The sequence below is a fragment of the Solea solea genome, chromosome 10, assembly GCF_958295425.1.
Source record: "Solea solea chromosome 10, fSolSol10.1, whole genome shotgun sequence".
In the NCBI taxonomy this organism is placed as follows: domain Eukaryota; kingdom Metazoa; phylum Chordata; class Actinopteri; order Pleuronectiformes; family Soleidae; genus Solea; species Solea solea.
In genome coordinates, this window is record NC_081143.1 from 16,942,625 (window position 1) to 16,965,751 (window position 23,127).

Here is a 23,127-nt window from a genome sequence, read left to right on the forward strand (position 1 = left end):
CGAGAGGATGCAGACAATTAGCAAATTGCTCCTCTGCGGTGCCTGAATTGACCTTATATCCTATTTTTAAATGCTGTGTTTTTGATGTCTATCAACCCTTAGAGGGCTGATTTAATAATAGTCAGCAGCCTTTTACTCAGACTATGGGGAGACAAATTACCTCAGTGATGCATTAGTGCCATTAACTGCAGAGATTGTTTGTACAAGGACAAGCTTTGTTTGACATTTATTATTTTGAGGCTAATGAAACGAACAAGTATGTTTGTTTTTTTGTAGAATAATGTCACATAAATCTTTCTAAACCCATCTTTAACATTTTAAGTGTTACTGTGTTTGGAAATAAGGTGTTTTTAAAGTCAGAGGGAAAAAAAAGAAAAGAATGAAAGCCAAACACAATCTTACAAAGCATCTGTTGTGCTGTTTGTCTACAGCTGCTGCAAGTTCATGACGATGGTGAAGATTTCTGGCTAAACTGGTTTAATAATATCTGAGTAAACACATAATGAGTTGAATCAGTATGTAAATGATATTCCAAATCCAGATAAGGATTGGAACAGTTTTTTGTTTCCCTGCAACCTGCTCACCATAGTCAGTGCCTTTACATGCATGTTTGACGTCTGATTTTAGTTGTACTAAGACAATAATTTGGTTTTCTTCATTTCATGTAAACACATTAGTCCCACTAAAATCAAGCTAGTCTTAGTCGGACTAACATACCTGGATAATGTGAGTCATAGTCTGAATACACCTGCTTGTATATGCTTAGTCAGACTGGGGTCAGGACTTGGCCTTCTGCGCATGCACTAACATTTCCTCCCCAGTTTTTTGACCTGAAAGTAGAAAGAGACGATGTCTAAACTGCAGTACTATAGTAATACGTTGGCGTCTTTCTTCACAGTAACCACAAGCATGTTGTCCGATTGCATGTGTTAGTCAGACTATGGCCTTAGCCTTAGCTGGATTGAACTGTACATGTGAGTGTCTGCATCCTACGGGGGATGAGAATGAAGATATTAGTGTATATTACTGTGCTCCACCAGCGGGTATTGACCCTTGTCACTGATCTTGCTTGTTTCATCAACACCTGAAGGTGCAGCTGGGGCAGCGAAGAATGTCTTGTTTAGGATCCCTTTTTCTTTTTTGATGAATCTGTTGTTTTTATTGGCTTTTATGAGACTGTGATTTTTAGCCGAGCGTGAAAGTAGTATGAGATCTCGGTTCTGTCAAAATCTGAAACAGTATATTGCTTCCTCCAGCTTGGGGAAGAGTTGCTGCTGTAAGTGTGGAAATTGGCAGCTGAACCTGAACGTGAATCTCTTTATTTCTTATACTTCATTTGAGGTGGTACCTATTATTATTATAGGTTTGGAGAACAACCAAATACATTACATCACAGAAACACGTGGATGTAATGTACGGTCCACTGCTTCAGGGATTTCCATTGCCTCCTATTCATTGTCTATGTAAACAGACAAGTGGTTGCATTTCAAGGTACAGCTCATCAAGTTGGCCGCTGCTCATTTACATGAAGAACTACAGACTTTTGATCCAAACTAGTGGTTTTTGAAACAAATAAAGACAGCAACAGCAACTTCATGGCTTATTGCTCATTAAAAATCTATTCAGAAACACATCTCAGTGAAGCATTCTGTCATTTTGTGAAAGTTTCCGAAAGAGCCACCATGTTGGTCTGGCTTGAAATCTGGCAGCGTGTGCAGCCAGTGTTTAGGCTGTTGTAGGACTTGCCTGTCAATCATGTACTGGAACATTTTTACTGCCACGCTCATCACGTGTGCAATGCTGGGATCAAAGATTCCAATGGTGGACACATTACTTCAAAAGCAAAAGTTCACGTGATTTGGGTTCTTCTTTGGCTAATGCCGATCTTTAGAAATCAGTAAAGAATCGGAATCAGAATACTTTATTAATCTCAGAGGGAAATTCAAATCGCCTCCAGCCGACGAAGAACAAAGCAGATCAGAATAGAGAAATCAGTATAAAGTATAGAAAATCTAATTATAAAACTAGAACTAAAGGTATAAGATCTATAATGAAAGTAAAGTATCAGAAACAATTTCAAATATTAAAGATGACACAAAATATGAAAAATAATAATCAAGTAAAATATAAATAGAAAATGTAAACATTTAAATTAAATTAAATGATGTATCTCAAAAGTACTGTATGCAATACAGTATGTACAGGAAGAGAATGAATTGCAGTATGTATAGGATATGTATGATATATATCATATATATAGACACACATGTATATATATACACACATATATAGTATGTATATATGTGTATATGTCCTGTGACATTTGTAAAGCCAACCGCCAAAATATGACAATGTTTAGTTGTATATTGAATAACTAAACATTGTCAAATAAACTGTTTGAGAACATATTGTGAAAAATGATATAAATGAAAAACAGTCATTTGATAAACGGTTCCTACCTTTGTTTGAGATCCTGGTTTGACGATGACATTACAGAGACCATGTATGTCATCTGGCTCGGAGACTTCTTTGGATCTGCTGCAAGGAACCATAAGATATTGCAGGAGAGAGCAATGTTGTTTGTGATCAATCCCAGATTAGAGGCAGACAATAAATGGATGAATGGTATCAGTGTGAATTACCGTGTGCCACCACCAGGGGTGTTGGAAATGGAGATTTCCTTCTTCTGAATTTACCAGAGCTGTTAAAGAGAACCAACTGGAAGTGTGCATTAATGACAAGGTGATTGTGACATCACAGTGGTGAGTTATTGTGTGGTTTGTAAAAATACCTGTCCCAAGGTTTACATCGTTCTTTCATTCACCAGTGTGTTATTGCATGTATCTGATTGTGTCGCGATTACCACTCCTGAAACACCTCTCTTTTAATTGAAATCCAACCCACACACACAAACACACACACACATTCCTGCAGTTCCCTGGAGGGATCCTTATCAGTTTTAAGCGGCTTCACCTATGCCAGTGATGAAAAAGCTGGGAAGGAGGACAAATGCAGAGATGAAGGGATGATGGGAGAAGAGATGGAAAGATTAGTGTCGAAAATAGAGGAATACTGCAGATGAGGAAGACGCAGAGTAGCTGAGCAAAGACAGAAGAAATGCATGCGCATAAATAAGCACACGCGTCGCTCCCGAGGTGTCATCTACAGGGCATAATGTAACACACTCCTGTGAGCCACTGTCTTATTTAATACTGAGGGGAAAGAGAAAGAGAGAGAGAGAGAGAGAGGTGCTCACCTGAGGTATCTGTCATTGATTTGCTGGTCCTTAAATATTTGAGCATCCCTGTTATTTAGGTAAGACTTTATTCATTCAGATGTATGTCAATTCTCAGTAGGAGTGAAGCAGTAGATGCCGTCGACCTCTCAGCACTCTTACATCCTTCTTTTCTTCCTCTCTCCATCTCCTTCACTGACTCCTCTCCTCTCTATTTGGTTCCATTTACTTCCTTTTCCTGTCCTCTTGAAAATGTCGCTGAACCTTCACCACCTCCACTTTTTAAACCCTTCTTTCATCGTCCCCTTCTTTACACTCGACCCCTTTTCATTCCCTCCGTCTCTCCCTCAGAGATCAATCTTATTTTTTGGGAGGATTTACTCACACACTGTGCATTTAAACCTCCCTATTGTTCCCAAATGCTGTCTGCATAAGAGCAAAGAGTAAATATCTGTATAATAAAATCATGCCACTGCTTCATCACTACACTATGTGGTTTCCCTAAGACTGAACCCATGCTAATCTTCAGTATTGGCACAGTAGGGGAGATTTCTTTCCAGAGGGAGAGACTGAGATAGCAGCACATCTGAAGCGAGCAGGAAACCAAGCCCACTCCACCTTGATGTGAAAAGCCCAGCGGGGATCTGACCACATGACTAAAGGCAGTGGATACATCCTCCTCCTCCTCCTGCACTTCAAAAGGAACGCCTGCTTCATTAAAGAGCTGTGCCAGGAAACCTGAGAAAATGCCACAAAGAGAGATGAGCATTTGCCTTCACATCTGTACGCAGCAGTACTTACTGTACATACTGTACCCATATGAACCAAAAACTCAAAATACTAATACACGAGCCGACGCTTGTGCTGTTTTTGCATGCCGTGCATGCTGAGGTATAAAAACAGGAAAAGTGCTAATTGGGGCCACACATATGGCAGCAGCTACAATTTACAAACAAACAAACAGAAAAACTGTGTGTAAGCAAGACTGTTACACCAAATGTTTGGCAGGGAAGTTGGACCTCGGAGAATCCTGAGAGAAATGACACAAAACATAGAAAGAGAGGAGAGGAAGGAGGGAGGTGAACATCTGACATTTGCATTCGAGTGGAAAGTGATTGTATGAATTTTTAAATGTATTCCTTGGAGTGATATAATGAGTGTTTGCACTCATATACAGCAGCACACTGTGTGTGTGTCAGTCTTTAAGTTGAGGAAGAGCAGGTTTCTAACCAACACGCTCCACTGATAGTTGTGTATTTATCATTTATGGCTCAGTAATTATTCAGCTGTGTACATCAATCTGTTCCTGTACTGATTAACTATTGTGTAAACAACATCAATAATACGCTCGGATATGGCTCTTATTCAAATTTCCTAACAGCTGAGCCGACAGACCAAATAAGACAGATAATGAGCTCAATAATGCTGCTCTGTGGATACTGTTGCACACACACATCTGGAAACAGACCAAAACAAAAACTGCACAGACGAGTTTTCTTTGATTCTTTAAATACTCAAATGTAACCACATTTGTTCTGAATCCATATATATACACACACTCACACATACACATGTACAGGGAGTGTCACTCCATGTCAGAGTGGTTCAGCCTGCTCCCCACTGAGCTCACATTTCCTGGTTCCCTCCCCTCAGTTTGACGATGGGAGAAGGATGAGCCAACAGGTGGAGAAGAGCCAGAGCTGACAGGCTCCGCCCACTGACGTGTCACATGTTGTTGAGATCAGAGCTCAAACCAGTTCCAATTCTGCGAAAGAGAAACTCAGACAGTCGTGGCGACAGCGAGGTGAAATGGCAGGAGTTCAGCTGCAGAGAGAAACCTTCTCTTGTTCCATCTGTTTGGATCCACTGAAGGATCCAGGGACTCTTACCTGTGGACACAGCTTCTGTATGAACTGTATTAAAAACCACTGGGACACAGAGGAGGAGAAGAGGATCTACAGCTGCCCTCAGTGTAGAAAGATCTTCATGCCGAGGCCTGAACTGGTAAAAAACGTCATGTTGGCAGATTTAGTGGAGGAGCTGAAGAAGACTGGACTCCACACTGCTCCTGCTGACCACTGCTATGCTGGAGCTGAAGATGTGGCCTGTGAAGTCTGCACTGGCAGGAAACTGAAAGCTCTCAAGTCATGTTTGGTTTGTTTGGCCTCTTACTGTGAGGAACATCTCCAACCTCATCATCAATCACCTCCACTAAAGAAACACAAGCTGGCGGAGCCCTCCAAGAACCTCCAGGAGAACATCTGCCCTAGTCACGATAAGATGATGGACATGTTCTGTCGCACTGATCAGCAGTGTATCTGTTATCTCTGCTCTGTGTACGAACATAAAGACCACGACACAGTCTCAGCTGTAGCAGAAAGGACGCAGAAGCAGAGAGAGCTGGTTCTGAGTGTAGAAGAAGTCCAGCAGAGACTCCAGGACAGAGACAAAGACATGAAGGTGCTTCAACAGGAGGTGGAGGCTCTCACTCTCTCTGCTGATAAAGCCGTGGAGGACACGGACAAGATCTTCACCGAGATGATGCATCTCCTGCAGAGGAGAAGCCCTGACGTGAAGCAGCAGATCAGATACAAGCAGGAAACTGAGGTGAGTCGAGTCAGAGGCGTTCAGAAGAAGCTTCAGCAGGAGATCGCTGCGCTGAGGAAGAGAGAAGCTGAACTGAAGCAGCTCTCACTCACACACGATCACACCCAGTTTCTCCTCAACTACCGCTCACTTTCCGCACTCAGTCCATCTACACACTCGTCCACCATCAACGTCCGTCCTCTGAGACACTTTGAGGACATGACAGCGGCTGTGGTCAGAGGTCAACTGCGGGACGTCCTGACCCAGATGTGGACAAACATCTCACTGGCTGTGACTGAAGTAGATGTTTCACTGACAGAACCAGAACCAAAGACTGAATTCTTCAGATATTCACAGGAAATCACACTGGATCCAAACACAGTAAACAAATGGATGTTATTGTCTGAGGGGAACCGAAAAGTGACAGTAACGTATGAAGATCAGTCTTATTCTCATCACACAGACAGATTCACTGTGTGTCAGGTCATGAGTCAAGAGAGTCTGACCGGACGTTGTTACTGGGAGGTGGAGTGGACAGGAAGAGAAGTTTATGTGGCAGTGACGTACAAGGACATCAGCAGATCAGGGAGTGTACTAGGATTCAATGAAAGAGGATTCGGACACAATGACAAGTCTTGGGCTTTAGTTTGTGACCAAAACTGTTGCATGTTTGTTCACAACAGTATCCAGACTAACGTCTCAGATGGTTCGTCCTCCAGAGTAGGAGTTTACCTGGACCACAGAGCAGGTCTTCTGTCCTTCTACAGAGTCTCTGACACCATGACTCTCCTCCACAGAGTCCAGACCACGTTCACTCAGCCTGTCTATGCTGGAGTTAGTTTTTATTATTCTTCACCTGGAGACACGGCCGAGTTCTGTAAACTCGAATAGACATCGAGCTCTTTCAGGAGCAGTGAGTTAAACTCTGTGTTCGAATCTTTAACTTCTCTGCTCTCATTGCAATGACAACAGTATGTTTATGTTTAAATTCCTCAAATCCTGAATGTTAATGGGAGAAAAAGAAATTGTTGAACAATTAATAAATTGGTGTTTTTAAAAATGTTTACTGATCACACAGGACCAGTAAACAAATGTCTATGAAGCAATGATGGCTGATAAGAGCCCGACACCATCACAGTGGGATTAAAAAATGTGAAGTACGCAACACACGGAGTGTCTTTTAACAGAAGGCAGATGTGCTGTTCCCAGTGAAGAGGGCTTGATTAGGCATCATCGTCAGTGATCAGCCATTCTCTGTGTGAGCATGTGTCCCACTGGGGGTTTACTGGTCTTTCAGGCAAGCTGAGGTTTTATACTCCACTGTGTTTATTACTATGTTAACACTGATATATGCTGCTGGCTCCCACAGGAAGATATTCTTCATGTAATATTTCTTTCTTAGTTTTTACCATTTATTTAATTTAATCAAAGACGGACCAAACGCAGGTATTTACTTTTTTTTAATAGCGCATTTCTTCTTTTGACAGGTTGCAGTATGACTGAATTCAATTTAGATGTCTGAGTTTGAGGGTGCATGCTGGCTCTGTACGTGAGCACAACCATTGTTAATGTTAACACCTGCAAAAACATCAAAAACTAAATATTTGCTGTGAAAAAGGCCTGTTGTGTTTGGCTGTGTTTGTTATTCTGACTTGAGAAACACACGCGCACACACAGACACACACACACTTTGTCCTTCGGATTCATGTCAAGAGGATTTTTTTGATCGCTGTCCTACACAAAAGTGCAGCTGTAGAAAAATCCCCCCCCCCCCCCCCCCCCATCTGGTTTCCAGGCAGCATGTGCACTCAGTTTGAAAGTCAAAGTCACCCTGAGCGTAGACTGAGACACTGAGAGAAAACTCGAGAGTTTACAGGCTAAACATTAAGCTGCAGTACAGTATAGTCCAGTTTCACACTGGACACACACAATTTTGATAATTTTAGGAATTAAGATCATTTGTATCCTCGCTGGGAATTAAATGAGAAGCAGTGACTTCACCACCGGTTGCTTTTCACCTGCACACAAAGAAGTAAATGCACCTGTGACCCTGCCTTATGCAACAGTCTAGCACATGAAGTTATTTTTAAAACATTTTAAGAACACAGCACACCTACAGTATGTCGCAGTGCATTTTCTGTGAAAACATCTTTCGTTTCCATTCACACGCTGCCGGCACAGCCATCGTAGGAGCAACGTGGGGGTTAAGTGCCTTGCCTAAGGACACATCCGCATGTAGACTAGCGGAGCCGGGAATGAAACCCACAACCTTCCAGTTGAAAGACGACTCGCTCCACCACTGATCTCCCGTCAGTCACAGTTTACCTCGTCTAAATCTAAGAATGTTATCTAAAATTATTTTAGATAACATTTTCCCATCTCACTCCTGTGTTTCCCTCAAACAAGTTTGATCTACTGATAAAACAGAAATAAAGAATTGATTTTCTGCAAAACACCAAGTTTTTTTTTTCTTTTTTTGCTTTTTAATCATCACACTGATGAAATGTGGAAACGAAAAGTGTTCATTGCAGTTTGAGTTGCGTCTCGACGTTAAATTGCAATCACAGTGAGCTGCTGAATGGGTTGACAGTTTCTCCCAGTGCGAGAGCGGGGTCAATGTGAAGATTTGATGAATCTACTCTGGCGTTCACACTTTTGATTTATTATTCATGGAATTGTGCTTTATAGTCGCTAGGATTTAGACCAAGAGCAGCTCTGTCTCTCAAATGCATAACATGCACTAAACATAATCACTTGAAGATCTTTTTTCCAGAGTAAGAGACCATGTCTCTGCTTAATCAAGGTTTTGGAACATGTCACGCAGAGGAGGACAGAGGTGTCAGAGATTGGGGACACCTGGACGTGAAGCAACATTTGGGGACTGACCTGGAGAAACTGGGATGTCTGGTTGCTTAGTTTAGTCAGCCCGAATGTCTCAGAGAAGCTCTATTTTGGATGCCAGGGTAAAAATATTATGTGGAGGGACCGCAGCCCTCCTGCCTGACACGCTACCAGGTGTTTGTCATTACTCTTATATACTGTAAGGCACTTATTTAAGAACCAGCAGACAGGATTCTCACTTCAGAGAATTAAAGCAGCTGCAGCAAAATGTAAAATATTAACAGGCGGGGCCCACTGGTGGCCATATGCAGTACATTTTTGAGCACAATAAATATGTTATTGTCATTTCCTGAAGACATTTTTCTTTGTGTCACTGAATGCTACTACATTTACCAAATGTAACTATCTGATAACAGAATCCCTAAATTGTGCTTAATTTTTGTTCCAGGAAACAAGTTTTGTAACTCAATGCCACTGATATGACATAATTCTCACATTTCCTACTGACACTAACTGCAGTAATAGACTAATGGAACTATACAGAGATACGGTGCCGTTGTGTGGAAACGTACGCACGCATTACGGAAATTTTAGTGCATGCCCAGAACACCAGGTCTGACTCCAGTTTAACTAGGCGTATACATGCAGGAGTAATCGGACAGGTATGTTAGTCGGACGAACGTGTTTACATGACATTAAGACAACCAAATTATTGTTTCCCAAATAGTTTAAATATTGGCATTATTTTGAAATGATGCTGTTTCGCTCAGTGTCATTTTTTAAGATTTACTAATAATTTCCTGTTTTCTGCTGTATGCTGCACGTAGAACAGACAGAACACCACTAACTATAGGACATTTAGATTCTTCAGTGTGTTTTCTGTGTTTCTGTCACATTCTTCTTGGACCTTGGATGGTGAACTTAAAAAGGAAAGAGAGTGGACACCAGATACAATATAAATCCCACCCTAAACATTGTCATCTGTTTGGACTTTTTTAATCTATCTTTTTTTCCCCCAAAAAATAAAGCCCACAAGCACTCTTAAAAAAAATCCAACTGAGAGCTTTGAAAGCTTATTTATTGAAAAATAATCTTGTACACTTTATCTTTGTCCTCTGGCCTCCTTCGGTCTTTTTGTGACCAGAGATGATTGCTTTGACCAGTGTTGCCTCAGACTTGTGTTAAGTCTGATAAATGACTCCAACTGTCACTGGAGGAGGGAGGAAAGACTCGGGGAGATAACCCAGCTGTCCATCATCCTTTGTCCAAGTGCAGAGAGGAGATTGAATATTGACCCGAGGTTGTCTTCTCCAAGCCACGATTTTTGAAGACTCTGTCAGGGATTGACACTCGTGTCCAAATACCGAGTTTCTCCAAAATGTACATTTTACAACGGAAACCACATGTTTGTTTTTTTTGTGAGATGCAGTTCACAAAAAAAAAATGAAATCCGTTTCACATTTTGTAGAAAGTATTATCACATAGTCAGAGGGTTAGTGTAAAAGTTGGTTGGTGGGCAGCAACCAAACCTTTACCTTTCAGTAGTGTATACTTCCTAACTGTAATAACACCTGGTGTCACTACCCTGTTTTAAGAAGTTTTGCGTCTATGTGTCTCCAGCTAGTTACAGTACAGCACTGTATAACTGCTGCTTCAAAATCTACAGTCAACCACAATCACGCTGGCTTCTATCCAGCTCTTCATAACACTGCATGCCGGTTCCTCATCACCCTACATTTTCCGGGGGAAGCTGCTCCACCTTTTGTCGGTTCTCTCCTAGCTGCTCTGACTGCGTTGTCCTCACAGTGTCCCTTTACCTCGCCAAATCTGCGACTAATTCTTTCCACTGTCCTTCACCTGCCCTGAAATTATAGACAGTTTCTGCACAGCGCCACCTGTCCGTGGCGAAAGTCTCTGCAGGGGCAAAGACGCCTGTATTTAGGGGAGTGACCTGCACAGCTGAAGAGAAGGGGGTCCTGCTGGAGGCCACACTCCTGCCGCACCACGGAGAAGGCGGGAAGGATGTGGTTGATCTCTGAGTCTATGACATCACACTGCACCTCCAACCTGGAGAAGGAAACACGAGAAGCAGATGAATGAATCCACAGTAAAACAGTAGTTGACTGGCTAGTATATTAACCACAGGGAAAATGTTCCCAACATGTTCTTTGAAGCGTAAACTCAGAAATACAAGTAATGAAAGTTATTTCTGAGTGAGAAACAGAACTGTAAAGTGGAAGTGGCATCACACGACTGATGCACAATTTTAAAAGAGAAGGAGGGAATTTTAGTGGAGAAGTGACAAGACAATAAGAAGAAGTGCAGGTATGAGATGTCACCGTGAGAAAGATAAAGACCCAAGCCACTCAGACTTCAACAAAGAAGAGAGGCATTTTAAACCATGAGAGACAGAAAACACACTTGGAGGATAAAAAGAAGTCAAGAGAATGGTGTTTGTGGGAAAGACTCACAAACTAGCAGCTTTCAGTTTTGTAATAGCCCTGAAAAGTACATAAAGTCTCAAGTTAAAATGTAGGATTTGACTGTTCAAGAGATGTGAACATTGAGAGGTCCCGTGTGTAAGAATTAGTGACACCTAATTATTGAGACTGAGGACTTCTTTGCTATAGGATATTCCATTTCTACCAATAAACCTAAATATTAAACACCGGACCTTTCAAAATATACGGATATATACACATATAAACAATAATAGACAGTAGTTAGATGATATACAACGAATGTTTGACAAACCAGTCAGGAACAGTGTGAGAATGCATGATAATATAGCAGAACAAAATTGAGAAATAAGGATGAAGCCTGTTACTGAAGGATTAAAATAGTGAAACCAAAAATATAATAAAAAAAACCCAAAAAAAACCAGATGTTTAAATGGGAATTCATTTGAAAAAATTGGTTGGCCCTGGCAGACAGAAAGTCACTTAAGGTTGCTGTACCTGCGTAGCGCCTCCTTGTTGTTAATGAAGCGGAAGTGAGAAGGCTCACAGATGAAGCCAGCTGACTGACATGCCTCCACGCAGGACTGACCCTCTTGAGATACGAGCAGCCTGAGGGAACTGAGCGGAGGCCAGACAGCGGGAGCTGTCACACTGGACGACCAGCCAAGCGCTGTGGAATTGGGCAGGGGAACAAACAGAGGTGCTGTTATCCTGTTGCCACCAGCAGACCCGTGTCTGGTGAGGTTGGCTGGAACGAAGGGAGGCTCTGGTGCACAGAAGTCCTGCAGGTGAGAGACAGAAGAAAAAAAAAATGCTTATGCAATCACACTTTAGTGGTACCACGGTTATGGAAATTCCCAGAATGTGTATTTTACCGAGTTTATAGGCAGAGTGATGAGGCAGCTCAGTAAAAAGCCCATTAAAAGTAGGTTCTTTCAAACAAGTGTTTCCACTGTGTCTAGTGCCCAGTGACATTGTTGCTCTGTATTTTAATGGAAGCTTAGAGGGCATTTCTCCACTGCCATGGCTACTGGCTGTTACAATACTACTGCAGACTGAATATATGATAGAGGTTACTGCTACCGCTCTAATGCTTAGTGCAAAAAGAGGGTGTACTGTGTCCAGCACCTTAGCAAAGAAGCTTTGGGTGATGTCTTTAGCAGACGTGTTCACATACAAATTTAGTATTCAACAGTGTTTGATCCCATGGGTTCACATACTTGTCACATTATAGGGTGAATATACATAGCACGTTTAGTTTATATTAATACATACATATCATTATAATACTAAGATAAAACTGTATGAATGAAACAATGAAAGGCCTGTATTTATAAAGTGTTTTTCATGTCCATCCAGATTTTTTCTTTTTGCTTATTATAATAAGCATAAAAGGGCCAGAAAATGCTAATTTTTCCGGAATAACTTTCAATATCTGGCAATTATTTACAATTAACTCCATGTTAAAATGCAGAAAAAATGCAGAAAAACAAAGTTTTATTGAGAAAAAAACACAAACACCAGATTTTGTGTGCTAAAATTGAACTTTTAACAATATAAAACATATTTAAAATAACATCTGTTTGAGTTTTTGTCTCAATGTCCAAAAACAGGCCAAAAAAAGGGTACTATGTACAGGGGTTTTTCCATCTCTCTCCTCTCTGATGATGGTAATTTTCCAAACTGTCGTGGAATTACGGAAATGCAAAGTAACGCGTTGTCTTCGACTTTCTGCAGGATTGCAGGTTACACGTATCAAACGACAGCAAAAGTAGATAGTGTTCCTTGGTTGGATTTCTGCGGTTGCCATGGTCACATGGTGGACCATGATGTCAAATTACAAAACAGTTCAAGCAATATTTATTTATACTGTACATCAGTGGCAAACAGCTGTGCAAGTTCACAAGGAAGAAAGTAAAGGTTAATTTACTGTATATATCACCGCTTACAAAATGCTGCACAGAACATAAAAACAACCAACAATGAAATACAACAATTTACAAAGAACATTTCACACAATTTTGAATCAGCAGAAATTCAGTGACAGTCAAACCAGAATATTAAACATGTTTAAATGAGTTTCTATACGTGGAGGATGAAATTCAAGTTATGATAAAAAAAAAATGATACCAATATTTCTTGCAGAGGATTTGATATTGGAGGTGAGTGGGACTATATGGGTTTGTATAGCTGATTCAGTTGATTCTGGAACAGTTATGAGAAGAGCTATCCTTCCACTCTGTGCCACTGCTGCCTTCATGTCTAATACACTTAAAAAATGCAAAGGTTTCACCAACACAGTTTCTATGTTAAGTCTCGTTTCCTCAGTGTAAATAGTGCTTGTTTGAGTCTGTGTCCAAAACTGCTGTGAGTGAGGAACTAACGACGCTTGTTGAGACACCAGTGTGGGAGACCAGAGACCAGAGTCTAGAACGGGTTCATTATACAAAAAAAAGTCTCTCTTTAATGTCAGCCCTCCATCATTATCATCCTCATACTTTTACTCTTTACACAAACTCATCCCTCCTCATTAGTGTCAGGAGACCTTCTGCTTTAGAGCCGCCGGGCAGATATGTGGTTCGTAATGAGGGATAGCGCGCGGATTAATGAGAAGTCTACGTACATGGAGTGCACACACACACACGCACACACACAGGGTGCTGAATGCACACAGTGATGAAATATTGAGCAGGGCGGCATGTTAGTTAAATAACACGAGACCATCATAGCATGTGAGGGTCCTGTTCACTGCATTTACATGTGCTAAAATGGACCGGGCCTCACCTGATGCTGTATGTAGGCATGGACTCTCTCCAGCATTCCCTCACAGGTGTACTCATAAGGCAGATACGGCTCCACCTTCAATGACACATCAAAACACAAAAGGCACAGTCCTCCTCACCCCATTATTATTTCCACATTTGTCACATATCAAAATGCATGAATTGCAATGAACCGTCTCCTCTCCTATTCATTTCAGGAGAAAAATGTTTCCATTGTCAGGTTCCTCCTATGCCAAATCACTGTGTGTCACTGACTGGTAAGTCACTAGGATTTATTTGCAAACCAATAGATCTTTCTCTGCTTGGATGAGCAGGTTTTTATAGCTAACGCACATGTTTTATTGCCTAATTTCCTCTCTTGTAAGTCACTTTGGATAAAAGCGTGTGCTAAATGCTTAAATGTAAATGTAATTAGAGATGAGCCTTGAAACAACACATATTCTTTTGTTTCTTCCTGATACCGATGTGTTCAATATCCCCCAACACACAACTGAGTGAATGTAAAATGACACCGGTTGTGATATAGAGGCAGTTCCACCTTGGAAAATACTACACATCTTACTATTTGCACTTCTAATTTGAAATGAAAAACAATCAAAGTCTAATGCTCAGCCACACACAAAAAAAAGTTCCACACACTGCAAACCGGATCAAAGCCGTATGTTAATCTACTTTGTAAACTGGAGCAGAAAGTAAACATGTCCACACGAGTGACACATTCTGGCTTTGTGCAATAAAAATCTGCATAACAGAGTTAGTTTTGCTTTGCTTTACATAGGCCATGCTCACTCCTACCATTAACATCCATATGGGGGTAATCACAATTGCAAGTCTACATGTGAATGAGACACAATGAGGACACATTTCAAATCCAGTTAGTCGGATAATATTTGGAGGTAGTGTGGGATGCACACATAGCCACTGTTTCTCTGTGACCAGCAGACCGGTTTGAAACATTTTCAAAGCAAACACTGTCTCCCATGCACGGATTTATTTGTGGCTGCCTGCTACAATATCAAAAACTGACCACCACATCCTGATATCTGACCTCACTGTCACAGTCTGACCAAACAACACATTTGGCTCCTGATTATAACAATGTACAGGAAGTCAGAAGAGAGAGACAGAGAGAAAGAAAGAGGAGAGGAGAAAGGATTCATTGGAACATGAGCAATTGTCTGGCAGAGATTGCTTTGTCTTAAATGAATGAACATGAGCCTCACGTTTATGTGTGTGTGTGTGTGTGTGTGTCATGTAGTTAATGGCTGTAATGCTCTCAGCACTGACACACGTGACCTGTTCAATTTCAGTGTCTCTGACTCTTTGAACCAATTGTGCTTGTGTGTCTTTCAGGACTACAATTTATCTGACTGTGCGTGTGTGTGTGTGTGTGATAGTGTGTGGGTGTGTGTGTGCGTGCTGGGACATTGTGCCTCCAGTGAAGGGTGAAGTGGTCTATCAGCTCCCTCAGTGGTCTGACAGTGCAGATGGAGAGAGAGCAGTCAGCCGATGCTGCTGGGTTGTAGCTTCTTTCGACAACACAGTCAAGACGGACAGATGACAGCATGTGTACTCACACACACACACACACACAGGTTTGCGCAGCTATTCTCCACAGGACACTGCATTGACTTCCAGCCTAAACAAAGCATTATTACTTACGCTAACCATAACCACGTGATCCCTGACTTTAACCTTACCACAATTCCCAAGTCTGCTCCTGACGGTTAAAACTACACAACAACTAGACTTGACTTTGTCAGGTAACGTGTCTGCTGGACATCCAACATTCTCATACAAGCATGGGAACAATAAAAACACACTGCCTACCGTATAAATATTGTCAGATTGTGTTCATTTCACAAGCTAAAGTTATTTTGTTTTACTGACATGAGCTGAGCAACTTTGTTTGTCTCCTCTTATCAGTCGTAAAAACATATTGTTGATTAGTTTGTCTAAATACAGTGAAACCAAAGATTTAAAGACTATAATGACATATAAAGGATATTTATGATTAATCATACACTTTCTAACACTCAAATACATTTAAATATTCAGACTACAATGCAAATTCTTCCATGTATTCAAGTGGGTGAATAGCAAACAATACCTTGGTCCTCATAATTTCCCTGATGGCAGAGTCAAACTCCAGGGAGTTGTTGTAGTCCACTGTCATGACATGTGGTTTTCCGATGTACTGCTCTGCATACGGGTGCTGGGACGACACCTTCAGAGGACGCACACAGGACATGCAGTCAGTGAACTACAAATACAAATATCTTAGCTTAGCATTTCGACACAAATTCCAAATAATGTATTGCAGGGGAATGTGATTTCACCAAAGTTGTATGCACAATTATATGTACGATAAGTCCTGTTGTATTAGGATCACCACGGCCAATATATGCCAGAATAATTCAGAGATCAAAAAAATTCATTTCAAGCCGCTCTAATCTGGCATGCTGCTCTCCTTAATAGAGCACTTGTCCAATTTCTCCACGAGCCATGCACAGTTCTCACCAAAATAAACAGCAAAATAGAGCTTTGATCACAGTTTGTTTGTGTTAAATTTGTCAGACACAACACTCTCTGTTAAGTAAAACAAAGTAAAAGCACCCAAGCATTTCAGTTTCCTGATTCATTAATTTTTTGTGTGCAAGTATTTGCAGGACCAGATGCACAGCGAGTACACTGTATGAAGAAAAATGTATGTCGTGGTATTTTCTGGATATACAACAGTATTTTTGTATGCATGAGGATTGTATAAGTGAGCACCCCAGTGAGACCGAAACACAGTTGTGTGTCTGTTAACGCAACTACACACATTGTTGATGATCTAAGACATGTTTTCCTCCAAAGGTGGTGGAGTAAATTGCTCATTGCTGCAATTACTACACAGTTAGTTCTTCAGCATGTGTGGTGCAGCGGTGAAAAGGGTCCCCCCCCTCTGAACAGTTTAATTTTGCTATACCGCCCAGCAAAAGACACAACATTGATGTGCTCCCTTGGTGTGAATAACGGAGGTGTGTGAGATGCAGCAGCCTGAACGTCAGGCACTGAACCTGCATTCAATTCAACTCTGCCCCCGCTGAGCTCCTCTGACTCACACAGCAATATGAGCTCAGGCATCATCTTATACCCAGTGTGGAAAAGGACATCAGTTTGTCACGGAACAAAATTTGAAATTCGTCTGTTCAGGATCTGACGCCTGAGCTTTTACTTTTGCATTCATTTTCCTCACGATATATATAAAGAGTAAATAAAGAGTATTCTCAGTGGTGACTGAGCGATGATGAGTACACACTGTATAGAGCTTACCTCTCTGGAAGTGGGTTTGCCCCTGAAAAACTCGTGATTGAGAGAGCTGTGCGGTGGGTGGAACTTGGGTTGAAGGAAAATGCAGCCATTGGCTATTGCTTCAAGAGGGGCGGGGCCTTCGTAGGGGAAACCAAAACCGATAAAGAGCTAGAAAAAAACAAAACATATTGCACTCTATAATAATGGAAATGAACAACAATTATTGTAATTTCTGCTTCTAAACAATCAACAAACGCAGAGTCTGCGCCCTCAGACTGACACCATTCGTAAGAATTCAGCAGACACAAAGTATGTGTATAAATGCTATTTCCTATAGCCTCTTGCCTTGGCCTTACGCAGCAGTTGCTGCAGTTCATGCTGGGGCAGCAGGCCATGGTTCTTCACAAAGGCTGGGACCTCCGGAGGTCTCTGAGTCTCATAATAGACTGTGCCATGGACCTCCATGTACCTGTGGAGAATCTGCAGGAAACCTTCCTTACCCTGCTGAGCGAGAAGGGGGGAAAACAATGGCTTTAGTGAGATGTGGGATAAAAGTGACGAGGAGATTTTATAGAGCAAGAGTGTATCGGAGAAGAACAAATAGAGAGTCAGTAGGTGTAGAATCATCTATATCATCATCTAAGCCTACATCTGCAGTGGATCCGTCTTACAAAACACCTTTTACATGTGAAAACAAATTGTTTTTATTAATGCATTTTCTTATTTTTTTTAATCTTATGTCCACACAAAATATCACTGTGCTGGTCAGTGTAATGGTTAAAGCTGAGCTATGCAGGATTATGACCCTCACTTAACAGCATTGGAGTCCTTTTTAATGTTTAAAGGGCTTGTTGTGCCTGTAAGATCAGGACTGCTGACCTGAAGTCCTCAGAATCAGGCGCTCTCATGAGAAACACTGATTGCTTGACAACACACACACACACACACACACACACACACACACACACACACACACACACACACACACACACACACACACACACACACACACACACACACACACACACACACACACACACACACACACACACACACACACACACACACACACACACACACACACACACACACACACACACACACACACACACACACACACACACACCCTAGCCAGGTACCAGCTGTAAGATCAAGGCAGTAATAGCGTTATTTAGACGTTCATCATGACAGAGCCGATGAAAAAGCAAAAAAGGAAAAATGCGTGTTATGTTACTTTTAACAACGGTGGTAAAGTTCCACAGACACAGTTATTACTTTCAACCAGAACGTCAACTAGTTAATGCTCTATTCTCTCACATCCTGCTCTACATATTTACATTTTGATTGTGTTTTTACATAAACATTGGTAATGGGGACACAGATAAATAAACTTTGAGACAGAAATGCTGTTTGTTAGACCTTGAGTAGGCCTTTCTGCGTGGAGTTTGCATTGTCTCCCCTTGTGTGTGTGAGTTTTCTCCGGGTTCTCTGCTTTCCTCTCACAGTCCAAAATCATACACGTTTGGAGATTAGGCAAAATTGGTCACTCTAATTTGACCGTAGGTGTGAGAGTGAATGGTTGTTTGTCTGTATGTGACCCTGTGATGGACTGGCGACCTGTCCAAGGTTTAACCGGCCTTTCGTCTTACGTCAGCTGGGATCGGCACCAGTGCCCCCCGTGACCCTCATGTGCAGGATAAAGCGGTAGAAGATGAATGGATGGACCTTGAGTAGGTGTGAGGTGTGCGATGCTTAATCATAGCTGTGCATTTGCCTCGGCTTAGTTTTCCAGACACTGTAAGAATAAAATATTTGCATGTGAAAGAGCCCAAGGGTCACACTTTCAAAGTCGAGGCTGAACACGTTGAACGGGAAAACAAATAAATCAACCAGCATAAACTAACCCTCAAAACTGAATCACATGAAAGGAGCATAACCCTGGGCCACAGTATTGACCGAGTGTCCAGTGTTAAGAAGCTTACTGTATCCCTGCTCTGTGGTGGAACCCCCACAGTCGTAATAGCAGGCGGTAGCGATCGATAACTTCTTCTGTGAGGATTTTCCCAGCCAATTAGGAGATTAGCTCAAGCGCTAAGTGCAGCAGACAACATGAATTAGCAGGAGAAATGTGTGGTAGAGCGCAGATTCTAGAACCACCACTTGCAGCAGTGTGTGTGTGTGCACACATGCGTACCCGAGCTTATACTCACGGCACGCATTGGATTAGTAACGGTAATACATATGTTCTGCTGTGCTTGTTTTTATGGCTCACCTCATTTCCTGCAGTTTTAAGAAAGGGGTTTTTCGAAACGTCAAAATGTTGAAGTAGGATGTGATGACATATGACAAGAGGAACTATTCTCAAAGCCTCACCTTCCATGCTGTTGCCACAGTTTTCTGTTTTCACATATTACTTATGTTGATAGCAACAACAGTTGATTTGACAACAAAAAAACAGGCTTCTCATTTCAAGCTGGCACCTGATCATTGTTTTATGCAGAAAAATGTCACTGGCTGAGCTTCAGTTCCAATAGTTTGTCCAAACACTGTGTTTGAAACACTCATCAATGTCTCTAGCTGACTGGTTTCAAAGCTACAAAAGGTCTGTTTTTTTTTTTTTACGCATTTGTTGAACTCTCCTTCAAGTCCCGAGAGCAATCACTAAATAATCACCAATAGAACTAACAAGATAGTAACCATGAGTTAGTCAGTGATTCACAGAAAAGGTGTAAAGCAAGTGTAAATAGCCGAGGCTAAAAGTTGAGCAACAGCTTAGTTTCAAACAACAAATCCCCTGTATTTCCTGTTTGTCCAAATACATCTTTGATGACTAAAATGCTGAGGAAAATGCAGCAGTAAACTGTGAGCTGTTTATAAAGCAGTCCTTGGTGAAGTTGTCTTGTTGGGATTATCATTTGGCAGTGATTCAAGAGAGACCTTGTTCTCGTGTTTAATAAAACAGCGTCTCCTCAACATAGCGTTACCCTAAAATCCAAACTCTTCTGAGCCAGCCTCCATTTAGTCTGGACTTGGGCCTAGTCCAGGGAGACTGTCCTCTTCTGTGTGTGTGTGTCACATCTGTGACATTGTGATGTCACAAAGTTACGGAATTGACAGCCTGAAAGCTGGCCAGCAGGATTTTGAGAGTGTGCTCTCTGTGCCGTACACTTTGTTTTTTCACAGTCCTTTAACACGTACAAAAAGCAAATATAATACAGGAAAATACTTTTAAAAATGGTGAAGTGAGATACTACACTGTACAGGACCCCGACGTGATGTGTGATGCGCTAGGAGACGCGCAAGTTGACGCGGACTTTGCCGCATGTGAGTGGAAGTATACAAGTGTCTTATGGTGTTTGGAAAATCCAATGCCACCTCAGGTATCTTAAAATTGTGACACTGACGGGTAAAGGCAGTGCATTTGCGAGTACTGTCACACGTATCTTCTCAGGAATTACTTTCCTAAAATCAGATGGGATAAGACTATGCCTAGAGTTTAATAGTGTGTGTGTGTGTGTAAGCTCCTTCATCTAATAGCACAGTAACTTTTTGCCTTTTTGGCTGTGAGACATAGGAAATGTTCAAATAAACAGGCTCTTACCTGAAGCTGATGTGCATCCAAACACAATGGCAGGCCACAAACGAAGAAGAGTGAAAGAGGAAAACATAATCAGATACAAATGTAGATAGATGAGAAATATGACAATACAGCAATACTAGTTAGGGAAAAAAGACAGAAAACAAACAAAAGGACATTCTACAATGTACAGGAAGCAAAAAAAAAACTGCCTGTGAATTAAAAGAGTTGTGTGCAAACAGAGCTATGACATGACGCTGAACCGTAAACAAGGCACACAATGCTGCCACTATTCCATTAATTCCATTAACACTCTTTAACATTAAAGAGAGGGAGAGAGAGAGAGAGAGTCTGCATTCATTAACATTGGCAGAGAAACAACTCATTCCTCATTTTAGTTGAATAATATAAATATAATAATATATAATGTAAATATAATAACACATATAATAATAATACTACATATAATATATTTTAATAATATAAAATATATTCAGTACTCCTGAAACAGTGGTTCATGGATATACATGCAGTTGTAAAACATGTCCCTACAGGCATTACAGGTGCATGGGTATTGCGTATACACAGAGTGGTACATGGGCATACTGTATCATAATGTTCATGCATTTGTTGTTTATACTGTATTTTCCCATTCATTTGCAAATGCATGTATCTATTACTTTCATTGTGTGAGAAACATTTGACGGCAGCAGTACACAAAATGTTAACAACAATAATATTCACTAATTACTATACAACTGTATATTAATACATGCTTTCAGACAGCTCCAGGATATGCAGCAGCAAAAACAAACGTGTGTGTGTGTGTGTGTGTGTTCTCTTGTGTGTACCTTCCACATGCTGGCCTCTTTTCCATACACAACAGCCATGTTGTTGACTTTGTTCTGCTGGATGCTCCTCTTCTCGGTCTCATTCAGCTCCTCCGAAACGAAACCCATGAATGAATTGTCTGGTGTGTGAGCTGAATGTGTGTATGCATGTAAGCAACAGGGAAAGGCAGGGTAATATGAAAAGAAATAGAGAGCAATGCACAAGAGAAGGGGGAGAAAGAATTTTGAGTGACAGACAAAAGGGGTGAAGCAAAAAAAGGAGCATTGCATTCTCGTTTGCTTTGGTTAAATGGCAGAATCATTATTGCTGTTATTGCCACCACTAACAATGACATTATGACAATATACACGCAGATTCTCATAAACATAGCTGCTGTGGGGCTTGGATGATTTCGGTTGTACAGGGTGTATGAAATATCTTTTAAGTTTTGGCTTTAAGATTAAGTATTTAAAGGAAAAACAACTGTGCATTATGTTCATGGTTTGTTTTTTCAATACATTTCCATTTCTGCTATTTATTCTTGAAGAATTACTTCTTTAAAACTCAAAGTATCTTCACAGGTACAGTCATTGGTAACTGCAAAAAAAAATGGCACCTGACATCCTGTGATAAAGGCTGAGACAAAACATTGCAGCTTAGTACAGTGTGAAACAGTTAGCCACAGATGTCAGAATGACCCGGCTGTTGAGTGACAGCTTGAGCTGAATGAGCAGAATGAGTACGACACTGGTTAGCAATGAATGTGAGAGAAGAGCAGAGTTAAAGTGTGCCAATGCCAAAGTAATTACCAAAACACTGCCGTCATAGCTACATCCTGCACCACCCCAGTCCTCTGTTACCCAGTTGCAATATTTATCCCATCAAGGATGGGGTTTTTTTTTTAGCATTAGCATCCACCTCTGTATCTTTTTGTGGCTGCTTCTAACCATTTTACTTTATAAAGCTATGTAGCAGCAGTGCTTCAGCCTTGGCACAGCACTGGAATGACAAGAGAACAAGACAATGCCATAAACACAAAGAGAGTTGCGCAGAGCTGATAGGCTTAATCAGCACTGTGTGACTTAATTGGTAATGACTCTATGCACTACAGCTAAAAGCAGTCAGTGTTTCACATTCAGGAATGACGAAGACATAGACTACAACAGTATGAGCTTTGAAAAATGCAGATAAGTCACATTGTGTGGCATGAAACAGAAAAAGAAAGGAGGAGAACAAGATGCAGCTTGGTATTGCAGAAAATAGCTGCATTAAATGCATCAAACTAATGAGAATAAGAAGCCAGACCTGTCAAAGAAAGTCACAGATGTCACTGAATAGGCATCTGTTTTTCAGCATCATATCAGCTGTCAAGAATTGTGGCCTTAGAAGTTGTAATATAAAATGCTTGAGCTGATAACAAGTTTTAGCAACATGTTGGTTCATTCTATATAATATGAATAATGCAGAAGGATCTGATGAAAAGTCTGTAAAGGAGATATCTTCAGGAATTAGCTTTGG

At 41.1% G+C, this 23,127-nt stretch overlaps 2 protein-coding genes across 2 annotated transcripts in view; one reads left to right on the forward strand and one right to left on the reverse strand.

The window, feature by feature from the left end:
* Positions 1 to 2,639: 2,639 nt before the first annotated feature.
* LOC131467156 (tripartite motif-containing protein 16-like) lies at positions 2,640 to 7,587 on the forward strand. The gene has a single exon (XM_058640897.1). It carries the CDS (start codon positions 5,045 to 5,047, stop codon positions 6,710 to 6,712), a length of 1,668 nt encoding a protein of 555 aa, XP_058496880.1. The 5' UTR covers positions 2,640 to 5,044; the 3' UTR covers positions 6,713 to 7,587.
* Positions 7,588 to 9,708: 2,121 nt separating this feature from the next.
* Positions 9,709 to 23,127, reverse strand: part of LOC131467158 (alpha-1,6-mannosylglycoprotein 6-beta-N-acetylglucosaminyltransferase B-like) — an 88,881-nt gene continuing 75,462 nt past the window's right edge. Inside the window, exons 11-18 of the mRNA XM_058640898.1 lie at positions 21,630 to 21,760; positions 18,341 to 18,343; positions 17,547 to 17,705; positions 17,223 to 17,369; positions 16,015 to 16,131; positions 13,906 to 13,980; positions 11,620 to 11,903; positions 9,709 to 10,729 (exon numbers count right to left, since the gene is read on the reverse strand). Coding sequence (XP_058496881.1) covers positions 10,531 to 10,729; positions 11,620 to 11,903; positions 13,906 to 13,980; positions 16,015 to 16,131; positions 17,223 to 17,369; positions 17,547 to 17,705; positions 18,341 to 18,343; positions 21,630 to 21,760 — 1,115 coding nt within the window. The 3' untranslated portion in view covers positions 9,709 to 10,530. The remainder of the gene's footprint in view (positions 10,730 to 11,619; positions 11,904 to 13,905; positions 13,981 to 16,014; positions 16,132 to 17,222; positions 17,370 to 17,546; positions 17,706 to 18,340; positions 18,344 to 21,629; positions 21,761 to 23,127) is intronic.